This window comes from Sturnira hondurensis, unplaced genomic scaffold, assembly GCF_014824575.4.
Source record: "Sturnira hondurensis isolate 20B ecotype Veracruz unplaced genomic scaffold, ASM1482457v3 Scaffold0016462, whole genome shotgun sequence".
NCBI lineage: Eukaryota > Metazoa > Chordata > Mammalia > Chiroptera > Phyllostomidae > Sturnira > Sturnira hondurensis.
The window spans coordinates 5,384,542-5,404,976 of record NW_028089093.1 but is presented as its reverse complement, the minus strand read 5'-3'; the positions used below and the strand labels follow the sequence as shown (position 1 = coordinate 5,404,976).

Genomic DNA, 20,435 nt, shown 5'->3' with positions numbered 1-20,435 from the left:
ACCTCAGAAGTAAGTAGTAACCTTTTTTTAAAAAAAATTAGCCCAGAGTCCTCAGCTCCCCCCAGAAATACCCAATAGCTTTTAGCCTTTGGTTAACAATGAACAAGAATAGGAATGCTTTTTTTATTAATGAGACTTTATCTGACATATTACTGTGATACAAATGACTTCAAGGGCCACAGGAAAATATGGACTCAACTCAGTTCAACTCTGTCAAAAATCAATATCCAAGGCACTAAAGGACATGTGTCCACAGGTCTGTTGTCACTGAGTCACCCTGGGAGTCAAGCTTTTGCAGGTGTTGCTAGCAAACACAATGCCCTCTGGACTCATTGTGAAGGACTGGAATCCAAACCGAGTCAGTTCCATAATTTCTCTTGAAAATTATTTGATGGGGTAAAAAGGGAGCAAAGAGCAGATACAGACTGATTTACTGAGAAAAATGCCGTCTTGTTCCTCTTGCAAGTACCTGCTAAGTCTCAGTGGAAACAAAATGATTCCTTAGGTAGTTCCTTGTTAGAAAGGAAGCAAGGCAGACACTTGTCAAATGTTCAGTGGCGCTGTCATCATGAGCAACCTGACATGTATTATAATGCTTGTCTCCTGAAAAAAATATGACTCAAGAAGTACTATGTGGTCTACCTATCATTTCGGCCTCAGCACTGATCCATGAAAATGACAAAATGGGTGACCTTGCTATTCATAAGGTCCTTAGTCACAAATAAAGACACCCACAAGTGTCTGAGTATCTGGGCTCCAAACCGCAGGTGTCAACTGCAATGATTTCAGGAGAGATTGGGATAGAAATTAGGGTCACTACCAGCTCTTCTGGGAAGTTTCTGCTATGATTAAGGAGTCCTCTGTCTGGAATGTCCAGACAAAATCTCCAGGACCAAGCCGTGCTGTGGAATAGGAGTGGCAATATGAATCTTCAACTGGAATTCTTGGGGGCTTGTGATATGTAAGAATCAGACTTTGGCAGACTATAGTGAGTAAAGTGGCATATACTGCGCTGCATTATATGAGTTCCTAAATTCAGACTAATTTCTGGCCTTCAGACATGGGCTCCAGTCAGTTTCTGTCATGCAAAACATTTCCAGATGTGCTGCGGGTAGTGTGGTCCCCCCTCAAAACTGACTAATCCTTTTCACAAAAACAGTAAGATTGGCATCCTTTATAGGCAGATAACTCATGTGATGTCAACAGCTTGAGTTCCTCACACGGTTTCTCAACTGTGTACCACCTCCAGTTCCCATTTAAAATACAAGCCAATCTGGGGTGTCGCAGAGCTAAAAGTGCAACTTGACCAATATGAATAGGAGGGTCACTGTGGGCTCTTTCCATCACAACTTTTGGAACTTGCTTTATGTAATAACCCAGGTTATCAGGGGGCAGGTGGTCCAAAGTGCAGCATTCAGTGGTTCTCTTCCAGGCTTATATATAAGCATTTAATTTTTTAAAATTAAAAGAATAAAACAAAGCATATGTGACAAAAACAACTGAAGGGTTAGACTTATTCTTAGAAACCAGCCCCAGAGAGACATGTGAACAGCACCAAGTGCAAAGGCGGACCCATGGAAGTGATCGTTGAGTCTGCTGACTCCCAGGACAGCAGCAATGGGTTATTTTCCAATTGCACCTAGTTTAGCTCTGTAGATAGCAGTTTTGGAAAGTGCGCACTTGATGCCTCTTTACCATCTGGAATTTTCATAGCTAAGCACAGGTCCACATAAAAACCAGTGACTGTTAACTCCCCTCAAAGTACTAGCACAGCCTCAGAAGTCATAAACAATGAAAGTTCTGGAAAGAATCCTCATGATGGACAAGCACTTTAATGGGAAGCTTATTTCTCGTAGACTGAACTTTCATACTTCTTTTTCTCTTCTATTGAAAGAAAATGGCATTATGTCACCAACCACACAAGGCACAAAGCTCGTGTTTCAAATGGGAACATCATGGATGTCCTGAATCGGAAGAGTGACCACAGAACTGACTGTGATGCTCAGAGATGACTCTGAAATTTCCCATCCATATTCCCTTTTCTTACAACATCAAAGAATTCCAGACCACCTGAGCTCTTTCCCAGAGTTCACACTCTTGTGCTCCCCTCATCAGATCATCTTTGAAATGAAGCATGACATCTGAGTCCCAGGACTTGCTAAAAAATGTCAGGAAAAAGAAAACTCCCAAATTAATTGGCCTCTCACCCAAAATTCTTAACAGTGAATTAGAGGGGGTTGGATGCCTACAATAGCATCACTCTCCAAGCAGCTACTGATTATGGGAAAGACAAAGTTTTAGACATTGCCAAGAAAGAATACAGCAGTGACTGATATGAGCTCTGAGCACTCGGCTGCTATGTGTCTTGTACACAATGCATTTGTCTCCAGAAAAGCCTTACCTTACAGCTAATCTTAGTATCAATTCTTTTGGTCGAGCCTACCCTAGGTACAAATTTATATGATCCTACTTTAGGTTTATGTGGTTTGAGGATTAAGGCTTCGTGAATGAAGCCTTTAGCTTGTTTTCTGTAGAATAAAAAGGTAGTTTTCTAGCCTATAGGGAATTAGTTCAATGGCCAGATCCAGTCTCTATAATATTGACTTCCCTTTGTATATTCCTAGATAGTTAGAGGTAATTTAAAGAGATTACTTTAATGATATGAAAACCTTTTTTGTCAGATTCCTCAAGTTCTAAGCCAATTAGTTGTCTTACATGTCAATTTATTTTGGTAAAAATTGACTATGATTAATCAGGGATACATATTGCACAGAAAATTGTTTATCAGTAGTGTTTGAGAGTAGGTTTACATTATATGCTGGTAGTCCGCTATATTTTTGCCCAGAGAAACCTACCCATGTAATTAGAAAAGATTATATAAATGAGCAGGAAACTATCTTCATTTATCAACTCATTCACTTAAACAAACATTATGTAGCCCCTCTATACTCTGCAAGACATTAAGAAAACAAGGGATTAAAAATGCTCATTTCCTATCCCTGAGGGTTTTCATTCCAGTAGAAGAATCAGTGAATAATCTAGAAATTGCCATATACTTCCATTATTGTCATGAGGGAAATATATGAAGAAGTGGAAGGGTCTCAGAGAATGCGCACACAATTCAGCCAGAAGTAGGATGTCAAGAAAGGTTTCTCAGAAAAGGGGCCCCTGAATGGACTAGCTGAGCAGACAGGTGGTAAAGCTCATTCTAAACAGAAGGAGATCTAATGTAGATATGAAAACAGAAGAAACTGCAGACTTGAGTTCAGTTGGAGGGACAAATGATGGAAAAACGGTGGCAGACATTCAACAACACGAAACACTGGTGTGTGGGACAGCTACTGCGGGTGAAGGCCATCCCGAATAACTCCAACTTACCACGACAAAACTGGGAGAAAGACAAAACTACTAATTTTAGATCAGAGTATCAAAAACCTAAGGAAAACCTGTGTTACCTAGCCAAGACTAGCATCCAAAGCATTTCTCCTTGAGCCAAAAGAAAAGTGAGTATACTTGTGACTTGATAGGTTGCGATGAAAAAATTGCAATACCTAGTCCTAGATGAACCCAAACCATTGAGAAAATGGAAGTCCCAAGGAGTTTGAACATTGACTATAAAACTCTAGTCCAGGCTACATGTGGAAAGGGCTTCTGCTAAGCTTGCACGCCCTGGTCTCTCAGACCATAGGAAATAACAGGCTCTGACATAAAGTCCTTGTGTTTCTCACATAAGTCATAAAGCCAAGTCTGACCATGACATGTATAGCTTGGAGCTTTCAACCTTCCACTTGAAGTTTCCCCGGAATTCTTAGACAACTCTTGTTACCCTTATAGCTGGTCAGTCAGTAAACAAATGGTTATGAAGGCAACACAAAGACTGAAAAGTGAAATATATTTAATAACAAGGAATGATTGATTATGATTCTCAAATCAAGGAGTTCATGCCTTCAGAAAATTTTCTAAAAAGACAAAAATGCTGTAACTTGAAACACATCACTACATTGTCATGAGAGGCATCAAGTAACACAGAGGTTAAGAGCTTGGATTGCAGAATGGGTTGAATTAGTGTGGGAAGTTGGGCGTGGCATCAAAATGCCTGGGATCAAATCCTACCTTTACCATCTATGGGCTCTTCCACAAGATCTCTAGATGCTCTGTGCCTCCATCCCTCCATCTCAAATGGGGTAACAGTATCTGCTTCATAAGATCGTAATGGGTTAAAGGAGATAATGCATCTACAACAGTTGGATCTAAGTTAGAATCTAAAGAGAGCAAACCACTTAATAATCCCTCTCCGATTTTAGCCATCTTTGGATTTCTGCAACATTTAACTTTGCATCTGTACCCTCATTTTCTACTAGTTTTCTTATCCTTTCTTCACTTGTGTAGTTTTTAATGTAAAGCCAGAAACATACATCTCTGCCTATGTAATATCATTTTCTTGCCAGCGAGGAAGACAAGTCCTTTGGGAAAATCAAGAGTCTGGGCTTTAATTTTTGCTTTTCCACTTACTAGTTGTGTACATTTCCAAAAGTCCCTGTGAACTTCACTTTTCTCTCCTATAAGCAAAAGGCATATATTATCTTTATGGCTCCTCCCAGCTCTAAAATGGAAAGATCTTGTGGCTTATTTGTAGTTTTTTCCAAAGTCATTGAAATAAATTTAAACTTACTTGACCACCTCATATAAACTTTCTTCCAAATTGTTCTCTCATATTTAACTTTGCCATCTAATTCCTATCACTTTTCCTTTTCCACAAGAGTCCATGTACTGTCACCCCTTGTTGCAGTCATAGCCCTCCGTGGCTGCAGCTTGTCCCTGAATGGCTCAACTAACATTGAAAAGATTCGAGTGGAATTGACTCTTGGTGAATCTGTGCTAATTCTTGATAATTGCCTTATTCAGGACTAAGTGCTTGCATGCTCTCTATTAGAAAACTCAGTTCTGGAAAGTTACCAAAAATATGTATATCATGCTTATTAATTTATATTTGTTCTTGATTTATAATTCCTGAATTTGCCTTACTTACTCCTGCCTTTTGCACCCTCTGACAGTCCTCCCATTATTGATTTCTCAAAGATTATGGGTAGTGCTTAATAATTTAATCTGTGATTTCTTCCAGAACTCTGCACTGGAAACAAACTCAGTTACTAAGAGTATGGGTTTTCTTTTGCTCTTCTCTCCCACTTTGATGTGAGATAACTTTTTCATAGTATTGTATGACCACTTCCAGGTTAGGAAACATTCTCACTGAGGAGAGACTGCGGAAGCAAGAGGGACGAGGCAAGGTCTTGCTTTTACTCACTTGGAACCAGCATCCCTGACCCAGTGGTTCCTACCACAAAACAATGACAACAAGAAAAACCACTCTGCTCCTTCTTCACATTCTGTGCTTTGGCCTTCCTAATTCTCACAGGTCCATGCTAATCTTTTATGATGTCCTTTGGGAGCCCAAGGATCCAACGCACCAATAGCACCCAGCCCTCATCACTAGCTCCTTTAATGCTGAAATCAATTCCCCAGTGCAGCCTTGCAACCCAATGGGTTCTTTGGAGACCTTGTATTTTCTGTCTTGTTGAGGCTATTTTGTACTGTTTGAATTATTTGTTAAGTCTTTCTACCTCTCCTAAGCTATATACCTTTTTAGAGATTCAATCCATGAGAAGCAAAACTCCACATGTAAAACATTTTTTCTAAAGCATATATAACTAGACCCTGTTTTTTCTTCCTCCACTCCTACTGATAATCTAATTGGGTAACTTTTTCCCAAAATTTTACATTACTTCCCATCCCAAAATGGTTCTTATTTTTAAAATGATGTCCAGTGTAGGAGTTCCCCTTATTTCTTCGTGCTTTCTCAGAAAAGCCATATGGCCAGGAAAGCAAGTCAAGAATGTTTTTGATGCCCAGGTTTTAGGCAAATGAGACAGAAAACATCCAGCTGACAACTCTCTGAATAGCTGCCAACTATAGTTTTAAGTTTTGTGTTAAAGGGAAAGTTCCTGCTAATAGCAGTTCGGCGATTTCTTGTATGTACCACATTGCTTTGGTCCCTCTTGCCTGTTCTTCCTACCTGGATGCCTTTCTGTGCTTCCCACTTCGGACTCATAGTCATACAGGAGAGGGTCAACAGGACGTTACAAGAGGACAGACATGGTACTTCAAGTGAAAGACCTGTTTCTAAATCTTGACTTTGCCCCTACTTTTTTAATCCATCGGCGTACCTTTCCAGTACGCTGATAACTGGTTTTACAACAGAATAATTACATGGTTTAAAATTCATAAACCAAACTATACACTTTTTCTTCTCTAGAAATCTGGTTAGGGGAGGTGAGGGAGGGAAAGGAAGGGAGATTTAGAATCTGCTAACTTCTGTGGTGATTACTTTTTTACATGAAGCATTTTTACTCTTATAATCCAAGGAAACAAATTTTAGAAGGAGCAGCTCACCATGATAAAAGCAATTCAGCACTTCTGTTCTATGATTCAGTAGAGGTGATACAATTGAGAGCATGCTTACTTCCCTATTGATGTTCCATTCTCATGTTTTCAGCTCACTGAACACGCCTCTTTTCCCATGTCACACCTTCCTCCTTAAACACACACACACAGAAACTACCTTTAAAATGATGGCAACGATTGCAGTTTTAATCTAACCCACCACCTTCCCAACAAGGCTACAGCTCAGAGTTCCCCTTCCCAGTAGAGAGAATCGTTGCATACTGCTGATATCGTGTGCCTAGTTCACTCTCTTGTACAGCCTGCCTTGCTTGGAAACTGTTCTTGGATACCTTGGAGAGGTAGACATGAAGCCACAAGACGCTATCAGTCAAAAGTAGCTTAAGAAGCTTGTTTGTAGCTTCTTCTTCTTCTTAAGTAGCTTCTCATTACTTGTTCCCCCTGGATAAATAGAGGCTCACAAATTTCAGATTTTTTCACTGTGGTTCCTGGTTGCCAGACAATGTCCCTGGGCAGTTTTCAGGTCCTTTCTTTCTCTGCCTCCCTGAGGCGTTCAGGTCTTGATAAACATAACACGAAGATAAGAAACTGTAGCATCAAGAGGAGATGGCTTTTCCAGCACAACCCAGAAACTCCATAATCAAGCCAAGCCTATGCACAGACTTGTCACCAATCCACCACAGTGGTACATAAACCCAAAGGAAGCCAGGTACTCAGTACAGAACTCAGTACTCAGTATTGACGGTACTGGCTCAGTGCCATCTCGTTCAGGCTGAGTAAACAAGCAATGTTCCCATGTCCAAATGAGTCAATATAGGCCAGGGTCTCCTGGTCCTGAGGAAAGAAGAAATAAATGCTCCAACAGCCTCCATCTACCCCCCGCCACCCATCCACTCACTTCTACTCCCCAAATTTTACTCATCTCTGAAAATATTTTTTAAAAGTCTTTAAAAGATTTGGGTCTTAAATTTGCATTATACTGCATGCTGAGCACCAGACTTTCTAGCTGTTCTATTTGTAGTTAAGGAAGAAGTACCAGAATTTGAAAGGATACAGAAAACATTATCGATAGTTCTGGGCTATATCAAAAGTACCAGTTTCATAGCAGGCCAGGTCTCCAAGAACATGCTGTGTAGCTGTGTATGAATTTTGGCTGTTGGTTTTCTTTGCCAGATGAAATGATGATTAATCAGGACTCAGATGTCAGTTGTTTTATGTTATTTGTGCTCATTGTTAACAGCTGCCTATTTCAAGCTGTGCTTCCTACATGTCAAGTACAAACCTGAAACCACAATTTCCAGAAAGAAAATCTCAAAGTACTTACAGACTCTAGTAGAATATTGAATGTCTTTGATTAAAGTCCACTTAGTGTATTATATAACTTGACTAACATCAAAATAGAGATAGACTTGTTCAGAATATATGATGTAGCCAGGAAAAAGAAAAACAGACTTATTATTAGGTATGTACATATAATCTGTGTAGATATTTTTAAATATATTTTATGCAAATACTCTAGGCATAAAATGGCCCTTGATAAGCTAGTCTCACTCACCTTTTTTATTCTGTGATAAATAAAAACGGTGGCATATTATTGATAGGTGAATTAAAAGAAATTTAAATTCTTCACTAAAAATAAGTTTTAAACATTTTGAAATAGATGGTTCTTTCTTGACAAAGTCTTCCATACATCCTTATTTGCTTTATAATCTAAACTACTGTAAGAATAGCATTTATATGCTTTCCTTTCACACAAGTAGAAAGAACATTTTTAAAAGAGAAAGAAAGCAAAGAAAATACTTACCAAGTTTTCAGAAATTTAGAAAAGTATATGCCTAAAATTTGGGGCGGAGCAAATAGAATTGATTTTTTTTGGCTTAACCTAGATAATAAATGTCTAATTTGAACTGTCCATGTGGCATACAGTTCTCAAATTAAGCTCTTTCAGAAACTGCTGTTTTTAGCAAAAGAGGGGGAAGTGAGAATTCAACAACATCCAGGCTCTCTCTATACAACTGCAGCCAAGTTGTCTAAAAGCTGAATTTGGCCAATTCACTGCAGCTCATTGTCTTTAAAAGAACCCCAGACACTTCAAACCACCACACTGAGGCACCTGAACAGGATTCATCCTGGTCCTGGGTCTAGTATAAAAGCTAGGACGGGATGGGCAGCAGAGGGAGGGCTGCTGTTTCATTTCTCTACTGTGCCCTTTCCCAAATCAAAAACTATTTGCTCAGAGCCTGCTCTCTCATCTCCAAAATGCAGTATCCAGAAATGTGTCTGGCAAAACACCGAGAAAACTTTAGCAATCTACAGGTGAAAAGGGAGCTGGGTAGAATGTCTGGTGTTATTGTTCACGTCCTCCGGGTTCCTAAAACAAGTACTCCCCCTTTCTCCCTCCACCAGGTGGCAAACCTGCTCAGGCTCTTCCAGATCCCTCAGATAAGCTACGCCTCCACCAGCGCCAAGCTCAGCGACAAATCACGCTATGATTACTTTGCCAGGACTGTACCCCCGGACTTCTACCAGGCCAAAGCCATGGCCGAGATCTTGCGTTTCTTCAACTGGACCTACGTGTCCACGGTGGCCTCTGAGGGCGACTACGGGGAGACTGGGATCGAGGCCTTCGAGCAAGAAGCCCGCCTGCGCAACATCTGCATCGCCACCGCAGAGAAGGTCGGCCGCTCCAATATCCGTAAGTCCTATGATAGCGTGATCCGAGAGCTGCTGCAGAAGCCCAATGCACGCGTGGTGGTCCTCTTCATGCGCGGGGATGACTCGCGAGAGCTAATCGCAGCCGCCAGCCGCGCCAACGCCTCCTTCACCTGGGTGGCTAGTGATGGCTGGGGCGCACAGGAGAGCATCGTCAAGGGCAGCGAGCACGTGGCCTACGGTGCCATCACCCTGGAGCTGGCCTCGCAGCGGGTGCGCCAGTTTGACCGCTACTTCCAGAGCCTCAATCCCTACAACAACCACCGCAACCCCTGGTTCCGGGACTTCTGGGAGCAGAAGTTCCAGTGCAGCCTCCAGAACAAGCGGAACCACCGGCGCACTTGCGACAAGCACCTGGCTATCGACAGCAGCAACTATGAGCAAGAATCCAAGATCATGTTTGTAGTGAATGCTGTTTATGCCATGGCCCACGCCCTGCACAAAATGCAGCGTACCCTCTGTCCCAACACCACCAAGCTCTGTGATGCTATGAAGATTCTGGATGGGAAGAAGTTGTACAAAGATTACTTGCTGAAAATCAACTTCACAGGTAAGCAAGGAGCCTCTAACCATTTTCTATGGCGCAAACAGGTGATATCAAACAGGAATCAATCTCTGCTTCCACCCAGAAATTGTTTCAGCGCCACAAAAATAGTTCACATTGTTCAACAAGCACTCCAAGACACGATATAATGGTTCTTGGATGTTCTTACTTATTTTGAGTCAATATTGTGGCTGGTACACTAAATGAAATTAAAAGGCCTCCTAGGTGGGGCAGCAGATCGAGGTAGCTGTCGGATGTGGGCTATGCAACATTTGCTCTCTTTCTTGTTGTTAGCTGTAAGATAAGACACCCATGATCAGGGCATTTAATCTTCTTTAGTAGAACTGACAACTCTGTAAGGAACATGAGCTTCCAAGTCTTCCTTGTGGGTGATTTGAGCAAAAGAATCTCATAACTTTCACAGCAGGTGAGAAAAAAAATATCACTCTTTTCCCAGAGTCAGCCTGGGGGGTGGGGAGGGAAAGGTCACCAGAGCAATTTCCAGGCATTTGGGATTATTTCTTCTGCTATAGAGAAAAATTTCCACGTTAGCATTCACAGTTGAGGATTTTCTTAAATTATGTTGTGAAATGAAACTTTTCCTGGGAGCCTGAGTATAAGCAAATTCAAAAGTAATGGACATCATTCTGATACAGTAATGAACATGGGAAAGTGTATTTAAAGTGGCTTTTGCTGCCCCTTTGTTTACTTCGAAATATGGTCTAAATATTTCTAAATATAACATTGCACTTTTACTCGTTACTAACATGTAAGAAGCACAAAATCTTTAGGTTAGCACTCTTCACTATGGTACAAGTAATAACAGTGCTTTGAAGTACTTGTTCTGGGGACTTCAGCTTAATTCCAAATCATTAAATGGTAAGTAATATTAGTGGGCACAAAAGGTTTTGATCTCAAAAAAATTACAATGATAAAATGCTTTCATTTGCCTAAATTGCTACTAATCTCCCACAGCACTAAGGCGTCATTCTAGTCTGCACAGTCTGTTTCAATTAATTTATCGTTCAAGACATGGAAGTTTGTATGCTCAAATCATACTTCTATTGGTGCACGCAGCAGCTTTCACATCTCCCTTAGAGATAATCACTCAGAAGTCAAATGGCCTGAGAAATCACCGATAATACTGAGAGAGGACCCCATGACCATTGTTTCCTATTCGAGAATTCTAATCCCTAGATCAGCCTCGAAAGTAAGCACAGAAATGACCAGCCTGCATTCTTGCAGTCTTCTTCACTCTACCCACAGAAATCAATTATGTCAGCACTGCTTCCTACGCATCTGGGGGATACCATCTCTTAACATAAGAATTGCTATTGTACGTGGTAAAGCTTAAACCTTTTCTGTGCCCTGTATTCTCACAGGTGTATTCCCTATAGAAATAACACCTGTGTGTGTGTGTGTGTGTGTGTGTGTGTGTGTGTCTACAAGGTCTTGCAGAAGTAATGCCCGCTTGACTGTGGTTGGTAGGGTAGTAATATGGGTGTAACAACTTATAGTTTTAATTTGAACGTTTCACCTAAAATATCATATGCTGTGCTTGAGTATGATATTGTTATGTTACAAAATTATAGGCTTAGCATTTTGTAATAAAATATTTTGCACTAAAAAAGGGGGGCATGATTTGTGCTGGACCCTGTATATGTAATAGCAAATCAGCATTTATCTCAAAATCACAGATAAGTTCCCACTGATATCTCCAGAAAATAAGAATGGACCATAGAGTCACTAAAAAAGAATACCTTTACCCTAAATATAAATGAACTCTTGGGTATCTAAATTGTATCTACAATGCACTTAATCCTTAAGGATGAATAAGATAAGCATCCTTCCCTCCTCCCTTTCAGGCTACTTTGGGGTAATCACTGACCTTTATTCACCATATGTCCTAATTAACTCTGTTATCGTAGTTCATGTCTTACTCCTGGGCATGCAAATATATCTACTCATCAACAGCTATTAGACAGGAACTCTTCAATTCCAGGGAGCCCTTGAAAGGTGTTTTATGTAACTAAAACATATTTCCTTCACTTCTCTTACAATTTTGAGTCTTAAATGGTAAAGCAATATGAAGAAATAAGGCAATAATTTGTATCAAAAAACCAACTTTTCTGATCTGCCTTATTTAATTACTGACTGATTCTACAAATCCTTTGCTGTGCGGATCTGACCAGGGGGCATTATTGTGGTTTTCTCAGTTTGTCCGACCTTACCAGCTAGTCTCCATCTCTAAGAGAGAAGGGTGGAAAACAGATGTAAACCACAGAAAGAGAGGGAAGGAGTCCAGCCACCAGATAAGTCTGAGAGTTGGACAAGAAAATGCATTACTTTGGGAGGATGCCAAGATGCTAAATTAGCTAAACATTTACATTAAAATAATGTCCTAACAGCCCTGCCCGCTCTGTCCCCACCCTGTCCCCACCCTGTCTCCGCTGCTCGCCTGTCATCACCTTCACTCTCCCTCTTTCTTGTTTCCAAAGTGAGGGGGTTTTTCACAGCCAGTTCTCTCTGCTTACAATGCCATGCCCTTTCCCCAGATGCCTCCTATGGTTAATTAATTCCCTTACTCTCCTCAAGCCTTTCCTTAAGCTAACATGTAAGTAAATGTTAGCTTCTCAATGAGACCTACCTGGCAGTGTGCTGCTCCAACCTCTGCCCGCCCCAGGGGCCCCATGGCCCTTCCACCTACCCCACTTCTTTCTAACACCATGATTTTTTTCACCTATTCTAACATCACATCATTTATTGTTTTCATGTTTGTTTTTTATTGTTGGATCTTCATGCTTGAACATAAACTCCATGAAAACAGATCATTATCAGTTATGTTCACTGATGCATCCCAAGTATAATAGGCACTCAGTAAATATTTGTTGAGTATGAATAGTACTTACTACCCAAACTCATACTTCCTCCTCTATCTCCATTACTAAATCGTGAGCTTTTCTAATGCAGAGAACATATGTTTCTTCTCTGATCTCAAATACCCAATACAGCTTCTGCATTAAAGTGGACATTATATAAATGTTTACTGAAGGAATAAGGAATGAGAAAACAATGAAGAGATATATAATATAATTCAATTTTGTTAAAATTGAATGCATGTATTTTGTTCATTAACAAATGAATTTCAAGATAGAAATGACTTCTAGAATGGCTGGGGGTTTTTTAAAGCTAAATAGTGTCTGTTAGTATCATTGTATTTGAGAGAGAGAATCTTAAAACCAAACAGCCTTAGTGTTGGATCTCTTACCCATCACTGTCTTATAGATGGCGCCCCCAAACTGAAAGGGATTTGCGCCAGGTCATCCATCATCTGGCTGGTGGCAGTGGCCAACACGGAACTGCAGGTCACTGGGTCTGGTGCTACTTTTGTGCATACACAGGAGCCTGAGAAGCTAAGGGCTCTGGTCCCAAACTCCTATCATAGTTCCAGATGATGACGGAATGAATGTTTATTAAAGGAATGAGAGATGATCCATCAGTGGGTTTGCAATAGGCTTCTTTTTGCGCTCCATTTTATTTATCACCCCCTTAATGCTCCTGGGCCACTTTTTCAATTATTTGGAGTTAAAGTGGTTCATAAAACACCCGTAATTTGGAAGCTGAGCCTTAGAATCCAAACCTTAGGGCATTAAAAGAAGTTTCAAAGCATTTTTTTATTAGTACAATTTTTTCATTTGAAAGAGCCATGTCATCCAGAATTCTAAAATACGTATTTAAATGAGAATTATGTCTGGTGTCATGTGATTTTCAAACCTGCTTTGAATAAAATCTCACGAGTTCATTATGTAAAAGGAAAGCTCAGACTACTGCAGACAGTGAACAGGAGAGGAAACAGAGGAGGCCATTGAACATTTAAAGAAATGTGATATTACTGTTATTTTATGTGTTCACAGTGCAGCATAATTTCTTTCACATTCATTCTGAGACCAGCTCCAGAAAGCGGGAAAGAATATAAAGATACAAAAGGCTTTCCTCAGAGATGAACTTGCTCCTGCTCTTCACTTGACAGAGGTAGAAATTGAGGATGTCAGTATTATTACCTTCACTTACGGAAGCGCAGGAAAGTGGGCTCAATTGTCAGGGTGATGTGGTGAGCAGAGTACATCCAATTCTAAAGAAAGAGTTCCCACTTACTGAACAGACTGCCAGAGGTGCTCCAAGACCTATCCAGGGTTGAACAGGCCTTGTCTTGGGCATAACATTCATAACATTCCTCTAAATGATTCACAGAGTTGAGCTAAAACCTTTGATAATGGAAAAATTGAGAACTTGACAAAACAGGAAATTCATGAAGATCACATGATAGGTGACAGGACAAACCATCAGGGTTCTAATTTAGTCATTCATCCCGCAGATATTTTTAGACTTTATGCTGAGACCTTGGGACCCAGCAGTAAACAGGACAGATGCAGCCCCTGCTTCACGGAGCCTGCACCCACATCCAGGTGCCAGGCGTGGGATTACTGGGTGCTGCAATATTAGGGTCTTGAGTTCTGTTATGTTTTCAGTTTTTGTTTTGGATTGCAATATGTTGTGTATCTTATGCCCAGATAAAGCCTAAACTCATTGAACAAATCTTACTCCAAGGTCTTGACTTAATAAGCAAGGACAACTTCCTATTACTGCTGGACTAGGGATCATAACAGACTGCATAACGGGACACACAACTTTGGCTTTTTGTTTGCTTGTTTGTTTGTTTGTTTAGTTAATTTTCTTTCTTTCTTTCTTTCTTTCTTTCTTTCTTTCTTTCTTTCTTTCTTTCTTTCTTTCTTTCTTTCTTTCTGTCTTTTCTTTCTTTCATCCTTTCTTCCATACTCATCTCTTGACACAAGCAGAGACAGACTATTGAGATCAGAGAGCTTGGTAAAAATGGTCCAGTCTTGTCCTAATGTTGACAGTTGTCCACACCCAGAAGAGGGGCAGAGGCAGCCCATGGGGAGTCCAGCCTTGCTGCTCGAGCTCACCTCTGCGTCTGACTCATCTAGTAGGTGCAAGGATCACTCCTGCTATGAGACTGTAACCTCAGAGCACAGCCCAGAAAGATTTTCTGGGACACTACACTCCAAGGAATATGTCTGAGCTGGCCCCAACCCAGCAAGGCTCTCCTCTGGAAAAGTTCAGGGCCATCCAAGGCACAGTGAGGAAGCCAAAATGGTAATGGCCACAACTTTAGATGAATGGCCTTTGAAGTCCCTGAAAGAGCAAACTGCTCTTGATCTTGCTTCCTCCCCTGGAACATTTGTAGTTCCCACAAAAGCACAGAAATGTGTTCCAGCTCTGCTGATCAAAAGCATTTCCAAAACGTAAAGATAAATATCCTGTACTTCTTTCTTCCCTTTTCTCTCTGGTCAGCTTCCTGGAGTCACAAGAATAAGATTTAAACCCCCAAAGGCCACCACTAATGTGGTTACTTATTTGTTTATGCACCGTGCATCTGTGCTTTGGTGTCTTAGAAGCCTGAGAAATGATTCTCATTTTAAGGTCACACAGTGGAAAACAGGAGCCTCTAGAAAACATCATTTTCCGTTTTGGCCTGAGCTTCCTGCTGCTGCTGCTGCTTGTTGTTGTTTTGTCGTTATTATTATTACTATAGCGTTGTTATTATTATGACATTATCATTATTTCATAACTTAATTTTCCTTGATTCATTTGAAGAGCTACCCTATGAAACAGAAGAAAGTAATCATTCCCAATAAAGTTTATAAGAAATGAATTCTACCATCTTGCTTATCGGAAAAAGTGTGGTAAATATACTATTTCCTAGATGTCTCCAGATTTTGATATGGTGTTTGTATTTACAGTAACATTATTTACATAAATGTGTATAGGTTGCAAAAATTATTCTGAGCATTTTTAAAAACTATAATTGCCCTAGCCAATGGCTAAGCTGATTAGAGGATCATCCTGTATACCAAAAGGTTGCAGGTTTGATTCCTGATCAGGAATCAAACCTTAAGGATGGGTTGTGGGTTTGATCCCCAGTCAGGGCACGTGGGAGAGGCAACCAATTGATGTTGCACTCTCACATTAGTGTTTCTCTGTCTGTCTGTCTGTCTGTCTCTCTGCCTCCCCTTCCTCTCCCTCTGAAAGCAATAAAAACATATCCTCAGGTGAGGATTTTTAAAAACTATAACTAAAGTACAGTTTTAAAAAAAAGTTTAGCCTATATTCCTGACCTTTGGGGACAGCTGGTATTCTCCCACAGTAACCTAGACATCTGAAGGTTTCTAATCTCTGTTACATTAGAAACCCATGTCTTTCCACTTATGCCTGCTTATCCTCAACAGGACACTGGAAAGCCAAAATAGAGAAAGGACGTATTTACACAGGATTCAGAAAAAAATTCCCAACCAGGAGGGCAATCATGAACTGAAATGGAAGACTTTTTTCTAAAGAATTTTAGAAGGTTAGATTACCATCTAATGAAGCAGAAAGTTGTGGAAGATGGTTCCCAGGGTTGAGATTTGTCTGTTGACAGACACAAGATTGTTTCCATATCTTGGCTATTGTGAACAATCCGCAATGAAAGAGGGAGTGAAGATAACTTCTTGATATCTTGTCTGCATTTCCCTTGGGTGTATACTGGATTGCTGAATAAGTGGGATTGCTGGATAACATGATAGTTCTATTTTTAAGTTTTTGAGCAACCTCCATACTTTTTCCATAGTGGCTGCACCAGTTTATATTTCCACCAACAATTTACAAGTGTTCTCTTTCTCCACTTCCTCACCAACACTTGTTATCGCTTATATTTCTGATGGCAACTTTCCTAACTGGCCTGAGGTGATATCTCATTGTGGTTTTGATTTGTATTTCCCTGATGATTATTGATATTATGCACCTTTTCAGGTACTTGCTGGTCATTTGAATATCTTCTTTGGAAAAACTGGATATCTTCTTATCCAGTTCCTCTGCCTGTTTATTAATTGAATTGTTTGGGGTTTTTTTGCTGTTGAGTTGTATGAGTCCTTTATGTATTTTTATATGAGCCCTTTATCAGGTAGATGATTTGCAAGTATTTTTCCCTTTTCATTTTTTATGTTTTCCTTTGCTCTGCAGAAACACTTTAGTTTGATGTAGTCCCACTTGTTCTTTTGTGTGTGTGTCAGCGGGAGGTGGGGTGCTTTTATTTCACTTGTTTTTGGTGTCAAGCCAAAAAAATCATTGCCAAGACTAATGTTAAGGAGCTTACCCCTATGTTTTCTTGTAGGAGTTTTACCATATCTGGTCTTAAGTTTAAGTCTTTAAGACATTTTGAGTTTATTTTTATGCATGGTAAAAGATAGAGGTCCAGTTTCACTTTTTTTGCGTATGACTGCCCAGCTTTACCAACTTCATTTGTTGAAGAGACCCTCCTTTCCTCCATTGTATATGCTTGACTCCTTTGTCATAAATTAATTGTTGCATATTCATGGCTTTACTTCTGGGCTCTGCCTTCTATTCCATTCAGCTCTGTGTCTGCTTTGGTTTGTGCTAGTGTCACACTCTTTTCATCACCACACTCATGAAATATAATTTAAAATCAGGAAGTATGACGCTTCCAGCTTTCTTTTCCTTTCTCAAGATTGCTTTGACTGTTTGGGGTCTTATGTGGTTTCATGAAAATTTTAGGATACTTTTTTCTATTTCTGTGAAAAATTACATTGAAATTTTGATAGGGATTGCATTGAATCTGTAAATTACTTTGGAAGGTATGGACATTTTAACAATATTGACTTTTTTAATACATGAGCATGGAATATTTTTTCATTTATTTGTGTCATCTTCTATTTCTTTCATAAACGTTTTTACCTCTTTGGTTAAATTTATTCCTAAGCATTTCATGCTTTTTGATGCTATTGTAAAAGGGGTTGTTTTTCTTATTTCCTCTTTCTAATAGATCATTGCTAGTATATAGAAACACAGCTGATTTTTATATATTGATTTTGTATTCTATAACTTTACTATTTTTTGTATTCTATACTGATTCTGTATTCTGTACTGATTTTTGTATTCTATAACTTTATTTGTTTCATTTTCACAGGTTTTTTTGCAAAGTCTTTAGAGTTTTCTATATATATCATGTCATTTGAAAGTGGAGACAGTTTTACTTCTTTCTTTCTGATCTAGGGACTTTTTATTTCTTTTTCTTGCCCAATGACTCTGGCTAGAATTTTCAGAACTATGTTGAATAAAAGTGACAAGAGTGGGCATCCTTGCTTTGTTTCTGACCTTAGAGGAAAACCTGAAAGCTTTTCACTATTGATACGATGTTTACTATGTGCTTGTCGTAGGTGACCTTTATTATATAGAGGTATGTTCTCTCTATAGCCAGTTTGTTGAGAATTTTTATTATGAATGGATATTTAATTTTGTCAGATACTTTTTCTGCATCTATTGAGATGATTATGTGATTTTTATTCTCTATTTTGTTAACATGGTGTATCACAGGTATTCATTTGCAGTTATTGAACTATCCTTGCCTCTCTGGAATACTTGGTTATGGTGTAGGATACTTTTGATGTATTGTCAAATTCACTTTGCTGATATTCTGTTGAGGATTTTTACACCTATGTTCATAAAGGATATTAGCCTATAATTTTCTTGTCTTATAGTGTCCTTGTCTGATTTTGGTAACAAGGCGATGGTAGCCTCGTAAAATTTGTTTGGAAGTATTACTTCATCTTCTGTTTTTTAGATGATTTGAGAAGATTGGTATTAAATCTTTTTAAAAATGTTTGGTTGAATTCACTAGGAAAGCCATCTTGTCATGGACTTTTGTTTTTTGATTACTGATTCAATCTCCTTACTAGTAATTGGTCTGCTCAGATTTTCTTTTTCTTCATAATTCAGTCTTCCTAGGTTGTGTGTTTCTAGGAATTTATTCATTTCTCTTAGGTTGACCAGTCTGTTGGCATGTGATTGTTCAACTTTTGAATTTGTGTGGGATCGGTTGTAACGTCTACTCTTTTATTTGTAACTTTATTTGTTTATTATGTATAGTTAGACGCCTCCAGGGAGAAACTGGGTGATGGACATTTGTGTGTGTGCTCCTTCTGCATCCATCCTGGGGTGCTAGCTGCAGGGAGTGCCCTAGCTCATTGATAACCATCTCCTTGTTTGCTGGAGTCTTGTGGGTCTGATGAACATACGTGACTGTTTCACTTCCTCCCCTTCTTTCTCCCTTCTCCTTTCTCTAAAAATAAATAAGTAAAATCATATATAGATGGACAGATAGAGAATTCTGACAGACACTTTTAGAAATAAAGTAAAATCAATTACTTTGACAACAGAAGCAAGAAAACAAGAGGTTGCTATTACAGCCTCCCACTCCTTTTTACTGTCTTCTACAGTTTAAATTTAGTCACCCAAACTACTGGACCAGAGACTGAATTAATACAATTCCATTAGTGTGCAGGCTCATGCCTTTTTACTATTCTCAAGCCACAGTGTGACAAGGAATCTCTTCTCATCCCTCATGTTTGATGGCCTATCGCAAGAGCTTATTCAACAAGAAACTAAAATGAAGACATCGCCCAAAATTCAGAATCCTAGTAACAGTTGTAAAATTGTAAAGTGATCTCACATCACTTTATCATTTTTAAAACACTTTAAACACAGTGTATTAGATCCTTACCACAACACTGTGAAATAGGTTGAGTAGATGTTATTATTTATCATTTTATAGATAAGAAAATGGAGGCTGGGAGAGGTGAAGCCACTTGCCCAAGGTCAAAGAAAAGAACCTCTTCTGGATTAGATGCATGTGTTTTTATCATCATCCAGTGATATGTCCCCGAAACTTCCCAGGTCACAGGCACATAATGATTCCCATCTAATCAAGCAGAAGAATGTGAATGGAGGCAAAATCAGCCGATTATGTTTGCTGTTGGCAAGTCTTGAAAGAATAATGATAGTGGCACCCATAAGAGCAAGAGACACTGAATCAGCAAAGTTCATACTTATGCTAGATCTAAGTCCACACAACTTTGTGTCTTGGGGCAAGTCACCTAGCCTCTCCTGGCCCCATCTGTCAGTATTTTAGAAACACTGCATACATGTTGAGTGCCAAGTAAAACTAGCAGATCAGTATTTCTGTTTTCCCTTTAATATGATTAAGGTATTCTTGGGAGGATTAAAATTTCTGGTTGTAGTAAAGAAGATGGGAATCCCCATTCCACTCACCCTGGAAAGACTTCCTAAAGGAAATGGAATTAGATGTAAACTTGGAAGAACCAGGCAGATTTCACGTAGCCATTCAATATTTATTGCTGATCTTCTCTACATCAGGAATTAAGCAATGGAATCTAACAAAGGCCCTGCCTTCAAAGACCTTATGTTCCACAAATAAGCCAGAAAGTATATAGTATGTCACATGCTGGTAGATGCTAGGGAGAAAATGAAGCAGGGCAAGTGTATGCAGGGCAAGTGTAAGCAGGGGTGTGTGTGTGTGTGTGTGTGTGTGTGTGAGGGGGGTTACTGTTTTATATAAGGTGGTCAGGGGAAACTTTACTGACAATTTGACATATTCGCAGAGACCTGAAAGAAGTAGGGAGCAGCCGTGTGGAAATATGGGAGAGAGCATTCCCAGGAAGGGAATAACAAGTCCTGCGGTCAGAGGTCTGCTGGATAGGTCCCAGGGGAAGCAAATGGGCCAGTATGGCTGGGTGGACTTAGCTTGGAAGAGAGGGAGGAGGCGAGATCAGAGAGTGGCGGAGTC

General features: G+C 39.7%; 1 protein-coding gene across 1 annotated transcript in view; it reads left to right on the top strand.

Moving 5' to 3' along the window:
• The window catches only part of GRM3 (glutamate metabotropic receptor 3), a 207,537-nt gene that overhangs the window by 130,093 nt on the left and 57,009 nt on the right, over positions 1–20,435 (top strand). Inside the window, exon 3 of the mRNA XM_037066140.1 lies at positions 8,866–9,721. Coding sequence (XP_036922035.1) covers positions 8,866–9,721 — 856 coding nt within the window. The remainder of the gene's footprint in view (positions 1–8,865; positions 9,722–20,435) is intronic.